This window comes from Nanorana parkeri, unplaced genomic scaffold (assembly GCF_000935625.1).
Source record: "Nanorana parkeri isolate BGI_ZX_2015 unplaced genomic scaffold, ASM93562v1 scaffold519, whole genome shotgun sequence".
In the NCBI taxonomy this organism is placed as follows: Eukaryota; Metazoa; Chordata; class Amphibia; order Anura; family Dicroglossidae; genus Nanorana; species Nanorana parkeri.
Genome location: NW_017306787.1, coordinates 433,966 through 453,025, shown reverse-complemented (window position 1 = coordinate 453,025; position 19,060 = coordinate 433,966). Strand labels below are relative to the sequence as shown.

The 19,060-nt window shown below is 42.9% G+C and overlaps 1 protein-coding gene across 1 annotated transcript in view; it reads left to right on the top strand.

The window, feature by feature from the left end:
* RASGRF1 (Ras protein specific guanine nucleotide releasing factor 1) overlaps positions 1–19,060 on the top strand; it is a 73,134-nt gene that overhangs the window by 38,026 nt on the left and 16,048 nt on the right. The window contains exons 13-20 of the mRNA XM_018561361.1: positions 747–804; positions 1,058–1,185; positions 3,491–3,573; positions 5,221–5,469; positions 6,715–7,085; positions 9,214–9,339; positions 10,381–10,551; positions 15,247–15,353. Of these exons, the coding sequence (XP_018416863.1) occupies positions 747–804; positions 1,058–1,185; positions 3,491–3,573; positions 5,221–5,469; positions 6,715–7,085; positions 9,214–9,339; positions 10,381–10,551; positions 15,247–15,353 (1,293 nt within the window). The remainder of the gene's footprint in view (positions 1–746; positions 805–1,057; positions 1,186–3,490; positions 3,574–5,220; positions 5,470–6,714; positions 7,086–9,213; positions 9,340–10,380; positions 10,552–15,246; positions 15,354–19,060) is intronic.

The following is a 19,060-nucleotide window of genomic DNA, read 5'->3' as shown; positions in this document are numbered from 1 at the left end:
GAGCTCTGTGTTTAATATTAGTGGTCACTGACCAATAACTGCTGTGATTGGTTACTAGCTTCTGCTACTTTGTTATGCTTGCTAATTATTATTATACAGGATTTATATAGCGCCAACAGTATGTGCAATGCTTTACAAAATATGGATATTAGTATGGTCAATAGCATGCTCATGAAGTGACAGTGAATAGCACACTGGCTTGTGCTTCAAGAAAGCAGGTGATCTACTGTATGTAGTCATAATGATGTGAAATGATGTGATGTAATGATGTGAAAATGTTCTGGGTGTTTTGATTTGTAGACTTGGGTGCAGGCAGGAAGACGTTTAACACAGCGGTGGAGGTGGGAAAATAAGCAGCTACCAGGAAGCTTGATAGACATGAAGTCTGTCTCCAGTATCACAGTATCTCAGCTTTGAGTACTTCCAACTAGTAGACTTTCAGAGATCACATTTTATATCCTAACAATGACATTTCAGATGCTGCCACACTTAGGTCTGTTCATTGTTTAAAGCAGAACTCCAAGCAAATTGTAACACTTGCACTGGGCTACTCCCGCACTACAAGGTTTAGTTGCTCGTTTTGTCTTTTCAGCATATGCAATGTCATGATTAAGATATAAAAGGAGCTGCTTTAACCATTGTATTTATCTGTTATGTCTGCATGTTTTTAGTTCAGTGATCCCACAGGTTCCTCATCACTTTGATAAATAGACATCTTTTAAATACTCTGTTTGTTTCCCCTTTAGAATGGGGTGGTATCCTTGATGGACTGCACATTACTGGAAGATCAAGAGGAGGATGAGAGTTAGTATATATAGTCTGAATCCATATGTTGTATTCACATAAATGCATGTTAGACCAAGTGCTTCTGTTTCATTGCATACTGTACATGAGGCCAAAACCTTGACCCTCTGAAGCTGTGGTAAAAATACAAATCTCAGTAGGCATTGCAAGACTCTGACAGCGACAGGGATTTGTTTTTTCACCACAGCTGGAGGACTGAAGTTAGGTTACCCCTGATATGCATAGTAACATGTACTGTTGTCTCCCAATGCAGATAGACAAGATGGAGATCACTTGGACTTCAAGATCTCAGTGGAACCCAAAGACTCTGCTCCCTTTGTTGTCATCCTGATGGCATCTTCCAGGCAGGAGAAAGCAGCTTGGACCAGTGACATCAGCCAGGTCACAACTGTGTCATCACTTTGCAATCACCTTGCCTCCATAATCATCACAACATCATTGAGTCTTCATGGTATACCCTCTGTCATATTGTTGTCAATTTTATAGATTAGTACATAATATGAGTAGTGTAGTGTATATATACCAGCATTCATGGCCCCTATAGACTATGCCTTGCATTGATGCAAGTCAGTTAACATAATGCATTATAATGTATTAAGGTGTGCTTTGTTAAGGCAACCCCTTCATTTTGAATAGGCTGGAAGCACACTTTAATACAAAAAAAAAAGGACATGATCCCTTTTTTTTCATACAGCGCACTAAAATGATTGGCTCACTGAGCTAGAAAGAGTCCAGCGGAGGGCAACCAAACTAATTAAGGGGATGGAGGACCAAAGCTATGAGACAAGGCTACTAAATTTAAATATGTTCACGCTGGAAGTAAGGAGATTAAGGGGGGACATGTTTTCATGTACAAGATGTTCAATGGAGATAGTAACATCAGTAACAAACTCTTTACGGTTAACTCCATAACAAAGACTAGAGGCCACCACCTAAAATTGGTGGAGAAAAAATTTCAGCACAAGGGGCAAAAGGGGTTCTTCTCAGTTAGAGCAGTTAGGGTCTGGAACTCGCTGCCACAAGCAGTGATTTCAGCTAAGAGTGCTGAATCATTCAAAAAGCTTTTGGACGATTTCCTTAGAGATCATAGCATACCGGGGTACAGGTACACTTAAGAACAAGATCACACATGGACTCATACACACGCAAACACCTGCAAAATCACATACATACACAAAATAGGATGGACTTGTGTCTTTATTCAACCTCAAATACTATGTAACTATGTAAGGGCAGGTGCATTGCCCGGTATGGGAAAGCGCGTTCAAAATGAATGATTCTAATGAATTTTGATTCTAATGAATGATTCTGCAACACACCATGGTTCATGCACTGCAGTAAAGCATGTTACTGCAATGCAAAGGTGGGAATTCGACTTCAGAACATCAAAATAATGATGTAACTGAAAGGACATACAGTATATTAAATTTATTAATAACTTGTCAGCCATAGTTTAGTCTGTATGTCCCAGTTTTTGTCCATCAGTTCCCATTACCTGTATACGTGAGTTTTGGAGTAATATATGAAATAATTTTCCATCTGCACTATACTATTATAGATATTAAGATTAACCTCAAAATTCAGTGAATGTTACACATGCAAGAGACCTGTGCATTTATGTGGTCACTCATATCCCTGAGAATCTTAATATTCTTACAGTTAATGACATGGGGTAACCCATATACCTCAACCTCTGATACTCTGTCGTTTCTTCGTGTTCCGTGGTTCTTTTTCCCTTATCTTTCCACTGTACACATGCATAACACTCTTAACCCTGTTTGTGCAGTTTGAACTTTGGTTCTGTATCTTTTGCTTGTAATTTCTGCTTTTTGGTTCATATTTCATATTCTGAGCTGCGGTATAACTAGGGGAGGCCACTAGGTCATTTGCCCACAAAAAGGGGAGCAATATCATCGTAGGGTAAAAATAGAAAGACCTATTTCCAAAATTTTGTGAGAATGACAAGTGAATGTGATTTTTAACATTACTACATTTCTTCCAGAATAGTTATTATTTTTAGAAAATACACAATGGATAGGAAACATGGTAAACCTCCTTGTTACAACTCAAGCCACATTCATTGTTCTGAAAATCTTCTCCATCATCTTTTATTCCGCTGCTGCTTATTTTCATCTTTATTTTTTTCACTTTTTTATGGTAAATATGTTGTTGGGTATCCTGTTCAAGGTACTGCATATAACTTTATACAACATGAAAGACAATATTATGTCAGTTTAAATGGCATTGCTGTGCAGACATGTATCAACTGTACAGCTAGCCATAGTAATATTTTCTATCACTGTCGCCATTATTAGTAGCAGGAAAATAAAATTAAGGTGATTCCTGGTATTAGCAAGCTGCATACTGTATATTTTAACATAGGCATTCGGATAAGGTGATATTAGTTCACTACATCTGTGGAAGGTTGTTGCATTATCCCGAATTTCTGGATGCTCATAGGTGTTCATTGGGTGCCAAATATTCTTCAATAATCTGTACGCTGAATTTCCATCTAATTTAATGATCAGTGCATGCATCCTGACCGGGTGTTAGGTCCGCGGTGTGGGCCCGAGATGATGAGGAGGACCTCCCTTGCAACCCTGTCTGATGAGCACTGGGTTCATTTGTCCTTTTTGTTTATCTGTGTACGCCATACTTTACTCAAACATCTGACTCTTCTCTACAGTGTGTGGACAACATCCGCTGTAATGGACTCATGATGAACGCCTTTGAAGAGAACTCCAAAGTCAGCGTACCCCAGATGATCAAGTAAGTTAACAAGAAAATGTATTACATTTTATGTCATGTACTGGAATTGCAAATACTCCACGCCCCACTTGTGCCTGTTCATGCCACGTGTCATAATTCTTTTTGCAGCTGTGATGTTACATTGGTGATAGTTTTAATAAACCAGATGATAAATATGATATTATATTTTTCATAACATGTTAAAAAAACAAAAGAAAGCAAAATCACAAGCATTTTTGTAGACCTTAGAAGAACAAATGGCAAAGGAGTAAAAAAAAAAAAGAAAACTATTGGGAATCTTTGGATTAATATGTTGACGGTGGATTTTAACTTCAGATTCGTGATTTGCTCTGGGCTTTCTTTTTAAATCATCTTAGGTTTTATAATTTTGTAATTTTTCACACCAGAGACCTGGTTCACCTGGTACATGCTGCATGTTTTAATGTTGGCATATGTTTCTTCACTGAACTCAGAATGGAGTGGAAGTCTATCCTAGAGAGTGTGTGAATGAACAAATAACTTTCCTGTGGCTGGAGAGGACTCTGGATCTTAAGCTGGCCATATACTAAGAGAACGCAGGCTGAATGAAAAAAAAAAAATCTAACAGATTCCTCCATCCACGCTAAACAGCCTGCCGCTGTCAGGATAAATGAACAGTGACTGGCTGCAGTCACTGTTTGCCCAATAGTTTTCAGCCTGGCTTGCTCAGTTGACTTTTGTCAAGCTGGCAGGGCCACATACTGTAAGGATTTCAGCCAAATCCTGTGAATTCCTGAATATGGCCAACCCAAGCCCAGGCTATCTACAGAGTCGGAATTCTGTCCAAGTCAGCACTATGTCTTGCGCCCTCCTGGTTTTAATCTCCTCTTCTTCCCCATCATTTAAGACTGCGGTGCTACTTATATGCTGTACAGGTCACTGAGGTCCTGGCACTGGGCTGTTAAATATTGGAGTTGGAGCTTAGTCCTGGTCCTTAGTGGGCCTTAATGCCAAATGGAGGACCTCCCCAGACACACAAATTAATATTATTATTATACAGGATGTATATAGCGCTAACAGTTTGTGTAGCATTTTACAATATGAGAAAGACATTTTAGTTACAATACAATTTAAGACGAGATAGTTAGGAGGGCCCTGCCTATAAGAGCTTACTATCTAAAAGGGAGGTGAAAGTGATACAAAAGTGGTAGCTGCATGGGAATGAGTTGTTTGAGAGAATAGTTCAGTTGTTACACAGAGGTGGGATAGGCTTCTCTGAAGAGGCAAGCTTTCAGGGATTAAGGCAGACAGAGTAGGAGATGGCCAGAAAGGCTGGGGTAGGGAACTCCTGAGGATGGGAGAGACTCTAGAAGAGTTCTGGAGGTGTGCATAGAAGGAGGTGATGAGGGAGCTAAAGAGCAGGAGGTCTTGGGAGGAGCGGAGATGATGGTTAGGGTGATAGTTTGAGACAAGGTTGGAGATATAGCTGGGGGCAGAGTTGTGGACTGATTTGCAAAGACAAAGTTGTGGTGTCTTTACTTTAAAGGTATTGTTGCTTTACGCACACTGTAGGACATGGCAGGTTATTTTCAGCACATTCAACAACTACATTAAAACAGCATTTGTGATTTGCAAGTGTAAATGATGCCTTGTGTTTGTGTGAATCATCATAATGTGCATTTTTCACAGGTCAGACAGCACTTTATATTGTGATGACATTGACATACGGTTCAGTAAGACAATGAACTCCTGCAAGGTCCTCCAGATACGCTACGCAAGTGTTGAACGCCTACTGGAACGTCTCACCGATCTGCGCTTTTTAAGTATCGACTTCCTCAACACGTTCTTGCACTCTTACCGGGTCTTCACCTGTGCAGATATTGTACTAGACAAGCTTATCGCTATCTACAGGAAACCAGTCAGTGCCATTCCAGCCAGGTGGGAAGCTAAATTAAAGATTAAATTGTTTTTGTGGGAAAATAGTGATCATCCAGAAATATCCAGCCCTGTTGACTACTATTGGTGTTTTTGGACCAATCCTGCCAAAATCATTAAGAATGGGTAGTGACCACCTAATGTTATTTTATTTGCATTCTTGTATACTGTTTCAATGCATGTTGGATAGTAATCTATCTGCCAGCAACATATTCTTTGTTCATTATTTTCTTTACAACTGCTTTTCTGCTCATATTTTTAACCACATGACTATGGATAGATACTGACACATGATATATGACACATGTTCTTTGAAGATTTTTGTTTATTTATTTAATAAGGTTCATGTATGACACGCCTTTTATGACACCTGCTGACACATTTTATAACGTACTATAAGTTTTTACACAAATATTTATTATATATACACTGTTTCACGATTGCTTGACACGGAGGTGACACCATATGATCCCTACCGTTATCTAATTTCCTGAAGGGCATTTAGCGCTGTACACTTCATTACACCTATGGATAGATACTGAATAGCATCTAGTCTGAGACAAAATTAGTGGAGAAAAGATTAAACCACAAAGGGCGTAGGTGCTTCTTTTCAGTTAGAGCGGTTACATTTTGGAACTCGCTTCCACAAGCAGTGGTATCAGCTGAGAGTATTGAATCATTCAAATATCATTTAGATACCTTCCTCAGAGACCGTAATATACAGGGGTACAGGTACTCTTTAAATCTAGACCACACAGGGACTCATATATACACACGCACAATCACACACAGACACACAATCCCTCCAACTTGATGGACTGATGGACCGGTGTCTTTATTCAGCCTCAAATACTATGTAACTATACAACACTTCTAGAACCATGGCAGTTAATTTGCTTTTGTGCACACACCATGAAAGTCTTGCTGCCTCAGTTTCAGATAGGGATAGGCATACCTATAGAGACATGTAGAGATATGTATACCAGAGTTATGACAGTGGGGCTGTCTTTGTGTAGACCACCTTCTTTATCAAAGGGGCAGTAGAAGACAGAGTGATTTGTAGAACAAGCACCATAATCCATACAGGCCTAGTTGTAGTTGAGATGGCTACAAAGCATTGTTTCTGTATGACTAGTTCTAGAGCATTTCCACTCAACCTTGATCCCAAAGTTATATCTTTTTCAACATTTGCATGCAGCAGTGAGACTAGGATAACACCACTTATTGTATTGTTTGTCTTTTTCTCAGGTCTTTGGAGCTTCTTTTTGCAAGTAATCAAAATAATAAACTTCTGTATGGTGAACCCCCTAAATCACCCAGAGCTACACGCAAGTTCTCCTCTCCACCACCCCTGTCCATCACCAAGTCCTCATCGCCCAGCCGTAGACGCAAACTTTCACTCAATATTCCTATCATTACTGGTGGAAAAGCACTGGACCTTGCTGCCCTGGGATGTTCTCCAAATGGATCCTCAAGTGCCTGCCCTGCTCCTCCTCCATACAGCAAAACCACTTTGGACATCAATAAACTTTACGTGTCAGGGAGCTTCCCTAGCAAAGTAGGAGAGGGAGAGGAGCCACCTGCAGAGAAGGATGAGGAGCCAGTAACACAGAGACAAAGTAAGGATAAGAATGAATCATACAACTGAACTGATAATGTAATTCGGTGTCTCTTTTGATTTGAACTGCTGATGTAGTCTCAACCTTTTCACCCTAAGCGGTATTTAATATTACAAGACAAGGTATGTGCAGGATTTTAAAGTATCCAATGTGCTTAATGAGAAGTTATTCAGAATTTGCTCATGGCGAAAGGCGTATTCATTAATACAGGATGGACGGCATATCTGCACATTAGCGCACACTTACCTTACAAGTGTGTTCTTCTCCAGCACTGTCAAATACATCTTTAGTCCCTCGATCAGTCCCTTATTGCTGCTTTCTCCGCCGCTGACACGTCGAGGTTCCCAAGCATCCTCTTTGGCCATTGAGTGGCAACTGATGATGCAACTCTTGTGCTTGCGCACAGGAGTTACATCTTCCTCGGCATCAGGCCCGTTCACAGTATCTTAGAGATTACATAAATTGTCTGAGTGTGTTCACTGCACAACACACGAACAGTATACACACAAAATAAAAAATTGTGGGGCGAGAGAGGAAGAATTTTTTTTTGACAGAAAAGCCTTTGCATGTTTCTTCTGCCAAATATCCCTACTTCAGCGCCATTTTTTATTTTTGTCACTTTACTTCCACTTTAAACTATAGGTATGATACCACTGGTAACGGCTCTCTTGCAGCCAACCTTTCCTACCTTGCACAGATACAGCTGCTCCTGGAATATTCAGATTCTGACACTTCTTGGTGTGTAGGATGCCTGCGTCTCCCCACTGTGTGCTGTGGTTCTACCCCCTTGCTGTTAAGTTACCAGTTGCTCCATTCAGAGCTGCAGGGACACTCCAGTGACGTAGCAATTAGTGCAGCAGTATTGAGATACAGGTACCCAACACATCAAGAACAACTCCAGGCAAACGTTTTCTTAACCCTTGCAGTAAGGCCACCCCCGTACTGCAAGGGTTAATTGCTCGTTTGTGTCCCGGTGCAAATAAAAAGTTATACTCGCTTAAACCTTGCAGCCAGCTGGCTGTTACAGCGTCGCTCCCTCCAGCCTGTCTCTTCCTCCACTGCAGCAAAGGTGTGTCCCTATGTGTCCTCATGTCCTATACACACTGTATAGAAGGTGATGGCTCAGACTTCTGCAGCAAAGGGGGAGAGGGGTTCCAGGGACTGATCTAAGAGCAAGCCAACTCTGAGGATCAGGTAAGTATAACTATGTTATTTTTGCACCTAGACACAAACGAGCAACTAACCCTTGCTGTGCAGAGGTAGCTGCTGCACTGCAAGGATAAAGAAAAAGTTTTCCCAGAGTTCTGCTTTAACAAACCATTAGTGACAGGGTCACTTTGTAGCTGAACTCCAGGTAAGCATGGTTGAAGTATGTAAACTGATCTCCCTGCCAAAGGATTTGCAATTGCGTTCAGTCTGCCACATGCCATAGCCAGGTTGGTGACATTGCTGTTTCATGGTTTAGTTTTGGAGTTTCTTGTGTCACCTGATTAATTAATGGACAGAAGTTATCATGCTAAGTTATCATCTCATAATTAGGCTAGAGGCAAAGGGGTGGCATGGAAAGCCATAAAACTGAAAGAGGGCAGCTGATGTCACCTGTACAATTTGGCAGAGGTGTGTGTGAATCACAAGGCTGGCAAAACAGAATAGCAAATCATTTCACAGTTACTACAGCTAGTGTAAAAGTATTTTGCCTGTGTACTCAGCCATTGGCCTGGAGTTATGATTTAAATATTAGCATCTCATGGATTAAAACTGACCATTAACACGGTTATTCACAAAAGGGTGAAGAGTTTGGAGAAGGCAGGAGAAGTGAACAATCTAGGACAACATAGCTGAACTGGAAAGTGAGCTGAATTGGAGGATTTTTCCAATTCAGTTATGTTGTCCTAGATTGTTCACTTCTCCTGCCTTCTCCAAACTCTTCACCTTTCTGTGAATAACCCTGTAGATGTCTTTGTATGAGATATGAAGGTGACCTATTTGTTACACATCTGGCTATAGGGCTTTGTTTTCTACTGTTACACACAGTCCTTACAGCACAGGGTTGGTCCAAGCACTGCATGGCGGGAGGGCTAACCAATTGTTATCCAGATATTGATTTCTATTTCTTTATATTTCACAGACTCAGAAGTTTCCTGCCGAGCAGAATCGGACACTGAACAGACACAAAGTGATGAAGCTGAGAATGACACGTCTCCAACTCGATCACCGACTACGCCAATCTCTCAGCGCGGCCGCAACTCTGCGGGTGAGTAAGACGTTTCTTTCTATCTGCCCTACATTTCCACAGCCTATGAAAAAATCAAATCCACTCAACACACTCTTCTTATGGATAGTTGAACTCCAAGAGAAGCAAATATTGTTTAAATACAAGAACCGTGTGTATTCTAATTGGAATCTTGGTGAGCTTTGTGTTAGGGATGCACCGATACCGGTATTTTGGTACCGAGTACGAGTACCGATAATTTTTTCACGGCACTCGCCGATACCAATTACCGAGTAACGGAAGTCCCATTCAGGAAGCCAGGTGGCGTGTAATGACTCGCCACCTGGCTTCCTGATTAGCTGGGAAGCCGGGCAGCGTGTAAAGACTCGCCACCCGGCTTCCCGATTAACAAGAAAGTCACCTCTTACCTTGGTATGTCCAGCCTGTCACCCCCGAGGCCTCTCCAGCCAGAATGCGGCCTTCCTCCGATACACAGCCGGAGCCGTCTGGCCGGCCAATCAGGAAGACGGGCGCCGTGTAGTGACGCGACGCCCTGCTTTCTGATTGGACGGGAGGCCGGCTCCATGCTCCCTCGTCAAGAGATGACGAGGGAGCATGAAGCCAGCTTCCCGGCCAATCAGAATGCCTGGCGCTGCGTCATTACACGGCACCCGGCTTCCTGATTGGCCAGCTTCCCGACCAATCAGGAAGCCGGGCAGCTCGTCATTACATGCTGCCCGCTTTCCTGATTGGCCGCGAAGCGGCTCCATGCTCTCTCGTCACTTGTGACGAGAGAGCATGGAGCCGACTTCCCGATACTGCTTCCTGATACAGGGCATTGGAGCATTTGGGCGAGTACGAGTACTCGGCCAAATACTCGGCATCGGCATAAAGGCATAGGAATAAAACTTGGGAAATTTGCATATTTTGAAGAGATGTATTAAACACACACACACATACATATACAGTATACAGTATGTGTGTGTGTATTTTGTTTTTGACTTGGTGTACGCTTTAATCTGTAGATGCATGATGTGGATATTGAACATTTTGCTCATTTTTACATTACAAATTCTATTACAGATTTCACACTCTTCTCCTATAATAACGGCATTGTGATGACATCCTGCCGAGAGCACGACAGTAGCCGCAGCAACTTATCGGCAGCCTCTGCTTTTGCTATAGCAACTGCAGGAGCGAACGAGGGTACTCCCACCAAGGAGACATACAGACGAATGTCTTTGGCAACAGCAGGTAGGAACAGAGACCTGACTTTGGTTTCTAAATAGTCAGGCATATTTGCAACAACTAATCGATTAAATCGATTATAATCGATGATTAGAATCGTTGGCAACGATTCTCATCATTGATTAGTTGCTTTTCGATTAGTTGCAGCCGCCGCTCTGCTCCTCAGCTCTCCTCCCCGCTGGTGCTGGCTGCATCAGTCTGTGTCCTTTTAAATCCTTGCTGATCTCCCCGCCTGTGTCGGCAAAGGCAGCGGGGACACAGACCACTGCAGCCAGAACCAGCAGGGAGGAGAGACCGCTGTAACTCTGCAAGCCCCCTCCCCCACCTCAGCAGCCGCTCCGTGTCTCCTCTTCCATGGCCCCTGTTTCCTCTTCCCTGACCCATTCTTCCTCTGCCCGGTGCCGTTCCTCCTCTGCCCACCCCCGTTCTGCCTCAGCCCACGCCACTGTTTAGCCTCGCCCCCCGTGCCGCTTTAGCCTCGCCCCTCATGTGGCTTTAGCCCCACCCAGTGGCACTTTAGACCCGCCCCCATTGCAACTAGAGGCTGGGAGCCATACCCAGCCTGCTATTGGATATTTTAAAATGCAATAGCCAATAGCAGGCTGTCTATTGCACCTGCTCACTGCTTGCTGTCAATCAGCAGATGAGGACCTGGTGGAGAACTTTCTCCTCCGTGTCCCTCCCCTGCTGATTGACAGCAGGCAGTGGGCGGGTGCAATAGCATACCGTTTTATTCTGAAGTAAACTTTATGTCTGTAAAGCTGCATTTGTGTATTTTATTTTAAACAAATGACGGTATTATTTTTTTAATCCTATCCGATTAATCGAAGTTAATAATTGGCTAACTAATCGATTATGAAAATAATCCTTAGCTGCAGCCCTAATATTTAAAGCAGAACTCCAGGCAGATATAAAACACTGGAATTAAAGCAGCTCAGTTTTTGTTAATATGTCATGACATGTTGACATGTATTTTTTGCATGTAAGCAGTGTAGGCACCTAAATTTGTCCGTGTATTAGCCCTAGTGTAATGCCCTGTACAACAGGCTTCAGACTGGGTGAGAGAGAAGCAGCACAAGGAGCCAATCACTTGTGCTGCAGTGTTCATGTGTGAGTATGCTGATAGGAGGAAAGAGGAGAGTGACAGAGAAATGAGCTCACCAGTCTGCAAATTCTCCATTCACTGTCCAATCACAGTCTGGGGAGGGAGAAACCCTGTAAGTGTTACCTAACTGGAGCAGCATGAACTATCCTGTTATAACATTATAGGAATACATACTAGAGTTGTTTTTCATAATGCAATCAAAGCTTAGTTATACTAATCCCTTTTATGTAGTGAGTGCTGCCTTCCGTCTGCCCATCACTATAACCAACTTCCTGGATTCCCAGTGGGCTTTGCGTCTTTTTCCCTGCTGCTTGATGTGATGCAATCTCCATTTCTGAAGCCTATATATCCCATCATGCATTGCTTCCAGCAAGCAATGATAATGTTACATTGTTCAGACTCTGAGTTGCAGTTCAGAAGGCAGGCACTGTGAGAGTGGTGACACAAGGCACAGCATATTCACAGGGCTGGGTGGAATTGTGCCCGTGCATTGAGGAAGTACATTCTATGGGCATCTTCAGTAAGTAAGTTTACAGACTTCTGGATGGATATGATTATTATGTTGTAAGTAGGTTTTAGTTGGCGTGTATTAGAGCAATAAAGAACGAGGAGAGCAAGATTTCACACCCCAAATTGATTGACTAGAAATAAATGCAAGGAGTAGATTCCACCTTAAGGTATGCAATTACCGAAAGGGGAGGGGCCTTTAAGAAATGCTATAAACTCTCCAATTGTATAAAAAATATGAATTTGTTCATTACATAATTGGAAATGAACAAAGTTGAAACATAATTGGTCTATTTCGCATGCAGTAGATGTCACATCAAGTCAACAATAATTATTAAAATAAGGCATAAAAGAGAACTCATTCAGATAAAACCCGACATGTTTCGCCCTACTGGGCTTCTTCAGGGGAATTTATATATCCTAAATGGGAGAGAGCCCATGTGAGGCAAAATGTAGACTGCATTAATATATAAAACAGACATATATAGACACACATTATGGTATCATGAATATTAGCAATCTTACATGGAGGAGTCCAAAAGGACTGTCAGTCGACACCACTACATGAAGTGGAGGGGGCCAAGTGTTTTCAGGTGTGTTTTCCCTCTATTCGAATAAAATTAGTCACGCATGGGAATCGTGTCAGGAGAGCAAGGCAGCAACAACAATCGAGGGCAACAGAAAAAGAGATTTGTATTGAACAGGCACAAATAGGGATATGATTATTAGGTAGGGGAGAGAACTTGTAGAAATTATAGAAATACAGATTTATTTTTATTTTTTCACCATAGATCCCCTGTAATAAAATAAATAAATATATACATATGTAATGACTACTTACAGAGCGCAGCATTCCATCACAGCCAGATTTCAGGGCACTGCTGTTAAGTGAGGAATAAGATCCAATATGATTGGTTACCTTCAGTGACTACACAGTGAGTGTGGTGCTTCATGTATTGCAGTGTATAGATGTCATTTACAATTAGAGGAGCCACGACCCGGTGTTCAGTGGGTCGCCGCATGCCTTACACTTTTCTAGGTGAGAGGCTCTTCAGCCTCCCCCTAGCACAGCACTGTCCGTTCTCACACTGAGCAGCCATTCAAAATATGCTGCTCGGCACCGAGTGTAAGCTTAAGATGTGGTGGGTTGGGGGTATGGCAGCGTGGGAGCTCCATCCATACATACATATTGCTTATAGATCCCTCGCTTGTCCTATAGAGGTACCTGGACCAGAGTAACATCACATTCTGGCTCCCGGCACCTCTACAGGCATGCATGGGAGCTGTACAAGCAATGCACATATGGATGGAGCTCTATCACAGCACAGCAGCTCACAATGCCGTGCGTTCCATTGCAGTGCGACTTGGGTCGTGATTTAATGACCGAGGACAAATGTGGTCCTAAGGTTACACAAGTTGAGAACCACTGATCTATGGGACGGGGTTGATCATTTCATCTACCCACGGAGAAGAAGAAAGAGGGAACTGACTGTGTATGGGGTCACTTCTGTCCATCCGATGAATTGTAACTTCTGCGGGTCTCTCCACCAATTGTTACTGGTCAGTGGCCACTCTTAAGCTGGCTATAAACTTAGCGATTGTCACTCAGTGGGTGACCCTGTGTTCTGGCTCACACTCCCATTGCAAAAATCAAAGGAGCCAGGCAGAAAATTGTCAGTTGAACAGCCCCTGCTGCCAATCAGATAAAGGTACTGTTTAGGTATTTGGACAGACGGCATTAGCAACTGTCAAAATACACTAGCCCCAGCGAGAGATTCCTCCATCCTCACCAAACCGCATGGATGGAGGAATTTCCTGCTGCGGCTAGTGTATTTTGACAGTTGTCCATGCCAGCTGTCAAAATACCTAAACAGTGTCTGCATCTGATTGGATGCAGGCAGTGTTTAACATTTTTTCCGCCCAGTTAGATTTTTTCCATTCAGTCCGAAAACTGAACAAAAAAAATCTAACATTGTATACCCAACTTAACTTTCAGGATGAACACGGAGCTGTGAGATCCATCCTGTAGGAGCCTGTAGAGAAAAAGGAGTTAGCTGCATGTCAAGGGTCTTGTGACTCCTCTGTGCATCTCCTCATCTCCACCCCTCAGGTTTATAAAGATGCAAAATGGCCCACATATCCATTGGTAAACAAAAAAGGAAAAATGTGAATGTACATGTCTGTACCTATTGCATTGTGGTGTTGGCCATTTCTCTTGGTGCCTGGTACCCTGAGGCAAATGTACTAGCAGGGCCACTGATAGGGGAGTACAGGCAGTACTCATGCACTGGCCCTGATGGGGCCCTGGCCCAGCAGGGGCTGCCTGTCACACTTCTTTGAACTGTATTACTTTGTCTAATATTTATACTATAGGGTTCTATATATAGGATACTTATTTTCCAAAAAGTGACAGTTATTTTTTTGCGGAGACCAATAAGATTTGACAATGATAGTCACATGACTAAGATAAAGATACTTACCCTTGTGTTAAAGCTTTGTGAATTCAGCCTATTGTTTGATAACGTCAGAGGCGTCCCGAGGCGGAGTGACAACTTGCAGTGACGTCATCGCGTACGCGCTTGATGATGTCACACCGCTGTTACCTGCCGGCGGCCATCTTGGTGATGGACGCCGGCAGAGGTATGCCGCCGGGTCCCCTCCTCTCTCGAGCAGAGGGCGTGACACCAAAATAATTGTCAGTCATTTTGGTGCCACCCCTCCAAAGGTGTCCCCCGGGTGCGGGCCGCACCCCCCTTGTGACGCCACAGGATAATGCTTAGAAATATAGTGGCATTTCATTATGTTATGTGGTAGGGGGCCCTGTCAGGTTGACTGTAATGTCGGCCCTGTGTGCAAGAGTGTTGTATGGTAAACCTAGCCCGGGACCAATCCAACCATGTGCATCAGACTTTATCGTACAATGTGTTCTTATTGTTATTCTGATGCCTATCAATAAAGTATTTCCAAAGTGTATAGTAGATTTTATGATTTATCCCATACGATTTGTATTTTCTTCATAAACATGATGTACTATTCAGTTTGATCATTATGTAGTTATGTAACATCCTAGTCATCTTTATCCTATGCAGGGTTCCCATCAGATCAGAGAAATGGAGACAAGGAATTTGTCATCAGAAGAGCAGCCACGAACCGTGTGCTAAATGTCCTGAGACATTGGGTATCCAAACATGCTCAGGTACCCTCCGTCCAGCTTTCAGGACATGCGGTCATTTGACATGTTGTATAATGTATGTCGTGCAGTGACCCAGTAAAATAGTTTGCTATTATCTCATTGGTTTTTGTGTTCTTAGTGGGGTATGCGATTAGGAATTGTTCAGTTTTCCTCATGTCTAGCAGGGTTATTCACTAAAGGGTGAAGAGTTTGGAGAAGGCAGGAGAAGTGAACAATCTAGGACAACATAGCTGAACTGGAAAGTGAGCTGAATTGGAGAATTTTTCCAGTTCAGCTTTGTTGGCCTAGATTGTTCACTTCTCCTGCCTTCTATTGGTTTTTGTGTTCTTAGTGGGGTATGCGATTAGGAATTGTTCAGTTTTCCTCATGTCTAGCAGGGTTATTCACTAAAGGGTGAAGAGTTTGGAGAAGGCAGGAGAAGTGAACAATCTAGGACAACATAGCTGAACTGGAAAGTGAGCTGAATTGGAGAATTTTTCCAGTTCAGCTTTGTTGGCCTAGATTGTTCACTTCTCCTGCCTTCTCCAAACTCTTCACCCTTTTGTGAATAAACCTGTATATGTATGCAACAAAGCCTCCCTACAATAAAATTATGTTATGCTAGTTTTTGATGCCTGGAGTACAGTGCTGCTAATTGTTAGTAGCAGATCTCTTACAGGGATCTGACATTTTAAACCCCAACACTAAACCTGTCAACATTAACCCCTAAAACCCTAACATTTACCCTAAGGCCTTGTTCACACCAAGCGCGGAGCAGGTGCAGAGCAGTTACAGACCGGAGCAAAACTGCGTCCAATGTATTCCAATGGTATTTTTAGCTCCAGTTCACATCGCAGCGTTCAGTTCCAGAGCAGGTAAAAAAAACTGCAACAGGCCCTATTTTACCTGCTCTGGAACGCATGCAAATGCATCAAAAATGCCTTGAATGCACTGAAAGCCCTTTTTAAACGAACGTTTACAAAAAAATTTTTTTTACCAAAAACGGCCTGGAACGTGGCAAAAACGCGGCACAACCCACTGCACAGCGTGTGCAGAAACTCATGCAGATCTGCTCTGCATTTGGTGTGAACAAGGCCTTAAAGTGACACTAAACTCAGGAGTTAAATCTTAAAAATGCTTTCATGCACCTTAGCTGTTAACAGAAATGTATCTTATTTGTGTATCACTCGGCTGTAGATCCTCAAATCATCTCTGAATTGGTGCTTACTCATTTGTATTGAGATTGTAGTCCATCCCAGGAGCGAGCTTGGACTGGTGGCTACTTTACAACACACACAGGGATCATGGAGAACAAAAGTAGCCCCCTCCAGAAGGAAGGACCGTGTCAGCACCAATTCAGAGATGATTTGAGGATCTACAGCCGAGTGATACACAAATAAGATACATTGATGTTAACAGTTAGTATGTAGTTAGTTGAATGTATTTTTAAGATTTAACTCCTGAGTTTAGTGTCACTTTAAGGCTGGGTTCACACCATTTTCCGGACCAGATCTGGAACGTAGGGCACTGCGTTTTTACCATGATTTTGCCGCTATTGGAATTTTTTTGTTTTTATTTATTTATTTTTAGCTTGAAAAGGTCTTACAGGTGTGTTCCATGCAATTTTGATATGTTTTGATGTGTTCCAGTGCATTGCAGACCAAACAAAATAGGACAAGCAGTTTTTTCTGGTCTGGAACGAACTGCGCTGGTTGGAACAGAGGCCAGAAATAGCATAGGGATACATTGGGATGCATTTTGGGTCCGGAAACGGTCTGGTCTGGGAGGTAATCTGGATGTGGTGTGAATGAGCCCTTAATCCCTAATTAGAACCCTTTCCTAACCTCTGACATTAGTTAACCTCTGCAAACACGCACTCATGTACATTGTCAGGGGTCATAACTATCATCCCCCCAAAAAATGATTTTTTTCTGTGCCCAAATACCAGGGAGCAACAGGCACTGCATATAGCCTCCCATAGCAGTCAGTGGCTCTAAGCTGGTACACACCTGTACTTGCATACAGCTGCATTTTTGTACGGACGTAAATCCCTGGGCGCAGGTTTTCTGTGTCCAGGGATTTATGTATATAAACACACACAGCTGAATGCAAGTACCAGTATATACCCACAGCCATGTACAGCCATTGACTTCTAATTTTTGCCATTGTGCTAATTAATGATATTGACCTAGTTAGAACTAATTAACCATGTTCTAATTTTTTTTTTTTAATGCCTTTAATTAATTATATCAATTGCCCTTTTATAGCTTTAATTTTTGTAAATTGAACTGCTATGTCTAGTAGTGGAAATGAATGTCTTTTGAAGAACAGCTATATAACAATTAAATGTGACCTCCACACTCAACATTTAGGGAGATCTGGGGACCTCCTGATTAAAAGGGTTTTCTACTTCCAGTCCTCCTGTTCCTTAATACCATACCTTATCCAAAGTGCAATTCCAGGGATTCCAGATTGCATTTACAGCGCCATCTGCATGTGAAAATCAGTATAGCAGCTTATTTGCAGAACATAGCAGTAGCACTTTTGCTAGGTCTATAAAAAATATTAAAGTGTCACCAGGGAGTCCAGTCTTTTACTTAGTGAAAAGATTTCGATTAAGGACTTTGTAAACCAATATATCAACAAAATTTGGTCTTAATAGAGAAAAGACCAGACAGAAGTCACATTAATGAACAAAATCTATTATATGAAAAATATATGCTTTATGCAAAATTAAAAAAAATGTATAATTCCTTCACCTCGTCCACATGTTCTTCTAAGTTAAAAATGACAACATTGTCTTCATTCGGACACACATTCATACAACACCCCTTTTCCTCCCCTCAGATGGCTTTATATTAAAGGAGAACTATGGGGTCAGGGCTTTTCTCCATAGTTACATAGTATTTGGGGTTGAAAAAGACATACGTCCATCAAGTCCAACCCATATAATAGTTCTCCTAAGGGTAACGGGAGGACACAAACTAGCGTCACCCTAAGCTCAGTATACCGCGAGCTACAGCTCACGATATACTGAGAGGCCGCACCCGGGACGGATCCCGACATCACTGTCGAGATCCACCCAGCAATGGGATTGACAGCGGGCTCTGCCATCTAGAGGCAGAGCCGGCTGTGCCCGCCCTCGTCCGTTCGCTGGAGGATCGGAGCGGGGAGGGGGGAATTCCCTCCAGGGATCTGTGAGTGACAGTCACGGCTCTCTGCAGGGATAGATCGAGAAGTGAGCGAGCGAAGCTATGTGTTCACTCACTTCCTGATCTATGGAGCTGACCTGTGACAGTTTCATTGTCACAGGTCGGCTAGAACTATGAGGCTGAGTGATTTTCACTCGCCTCATAGTTCTCCTTTAAGTAATGACTCGCCACCTGGCTTCCTGATTAGCCAGGAAGCCGGGCAGCGTGTAAAGACTCGCCACCCGGCTTCCCGATTAGCAGGGAAGCCAACCAATGCTTCTCGTCACTAGGTGATGAGAAAGCTTGGAGCCGGCTTTCTGGCCAACCAGGAAGCTGGGGCGCTGCGTCATTACACAGCGCCCCGCTTCCTGATTGGCCGTGAAGCCTGCTCCATGCTCCCTCATCATGAGGTGACGAGGGAGCATGAAGCTGGCTTCCCCACCAATCAGAAAGCAGGGCGCCATGTCAATACACGGCGCCTGGCTTCCTGATTGGCCAGCTTCCGACCAGTCAGGAAGCCAGGCAGCCGTGGCATTACAT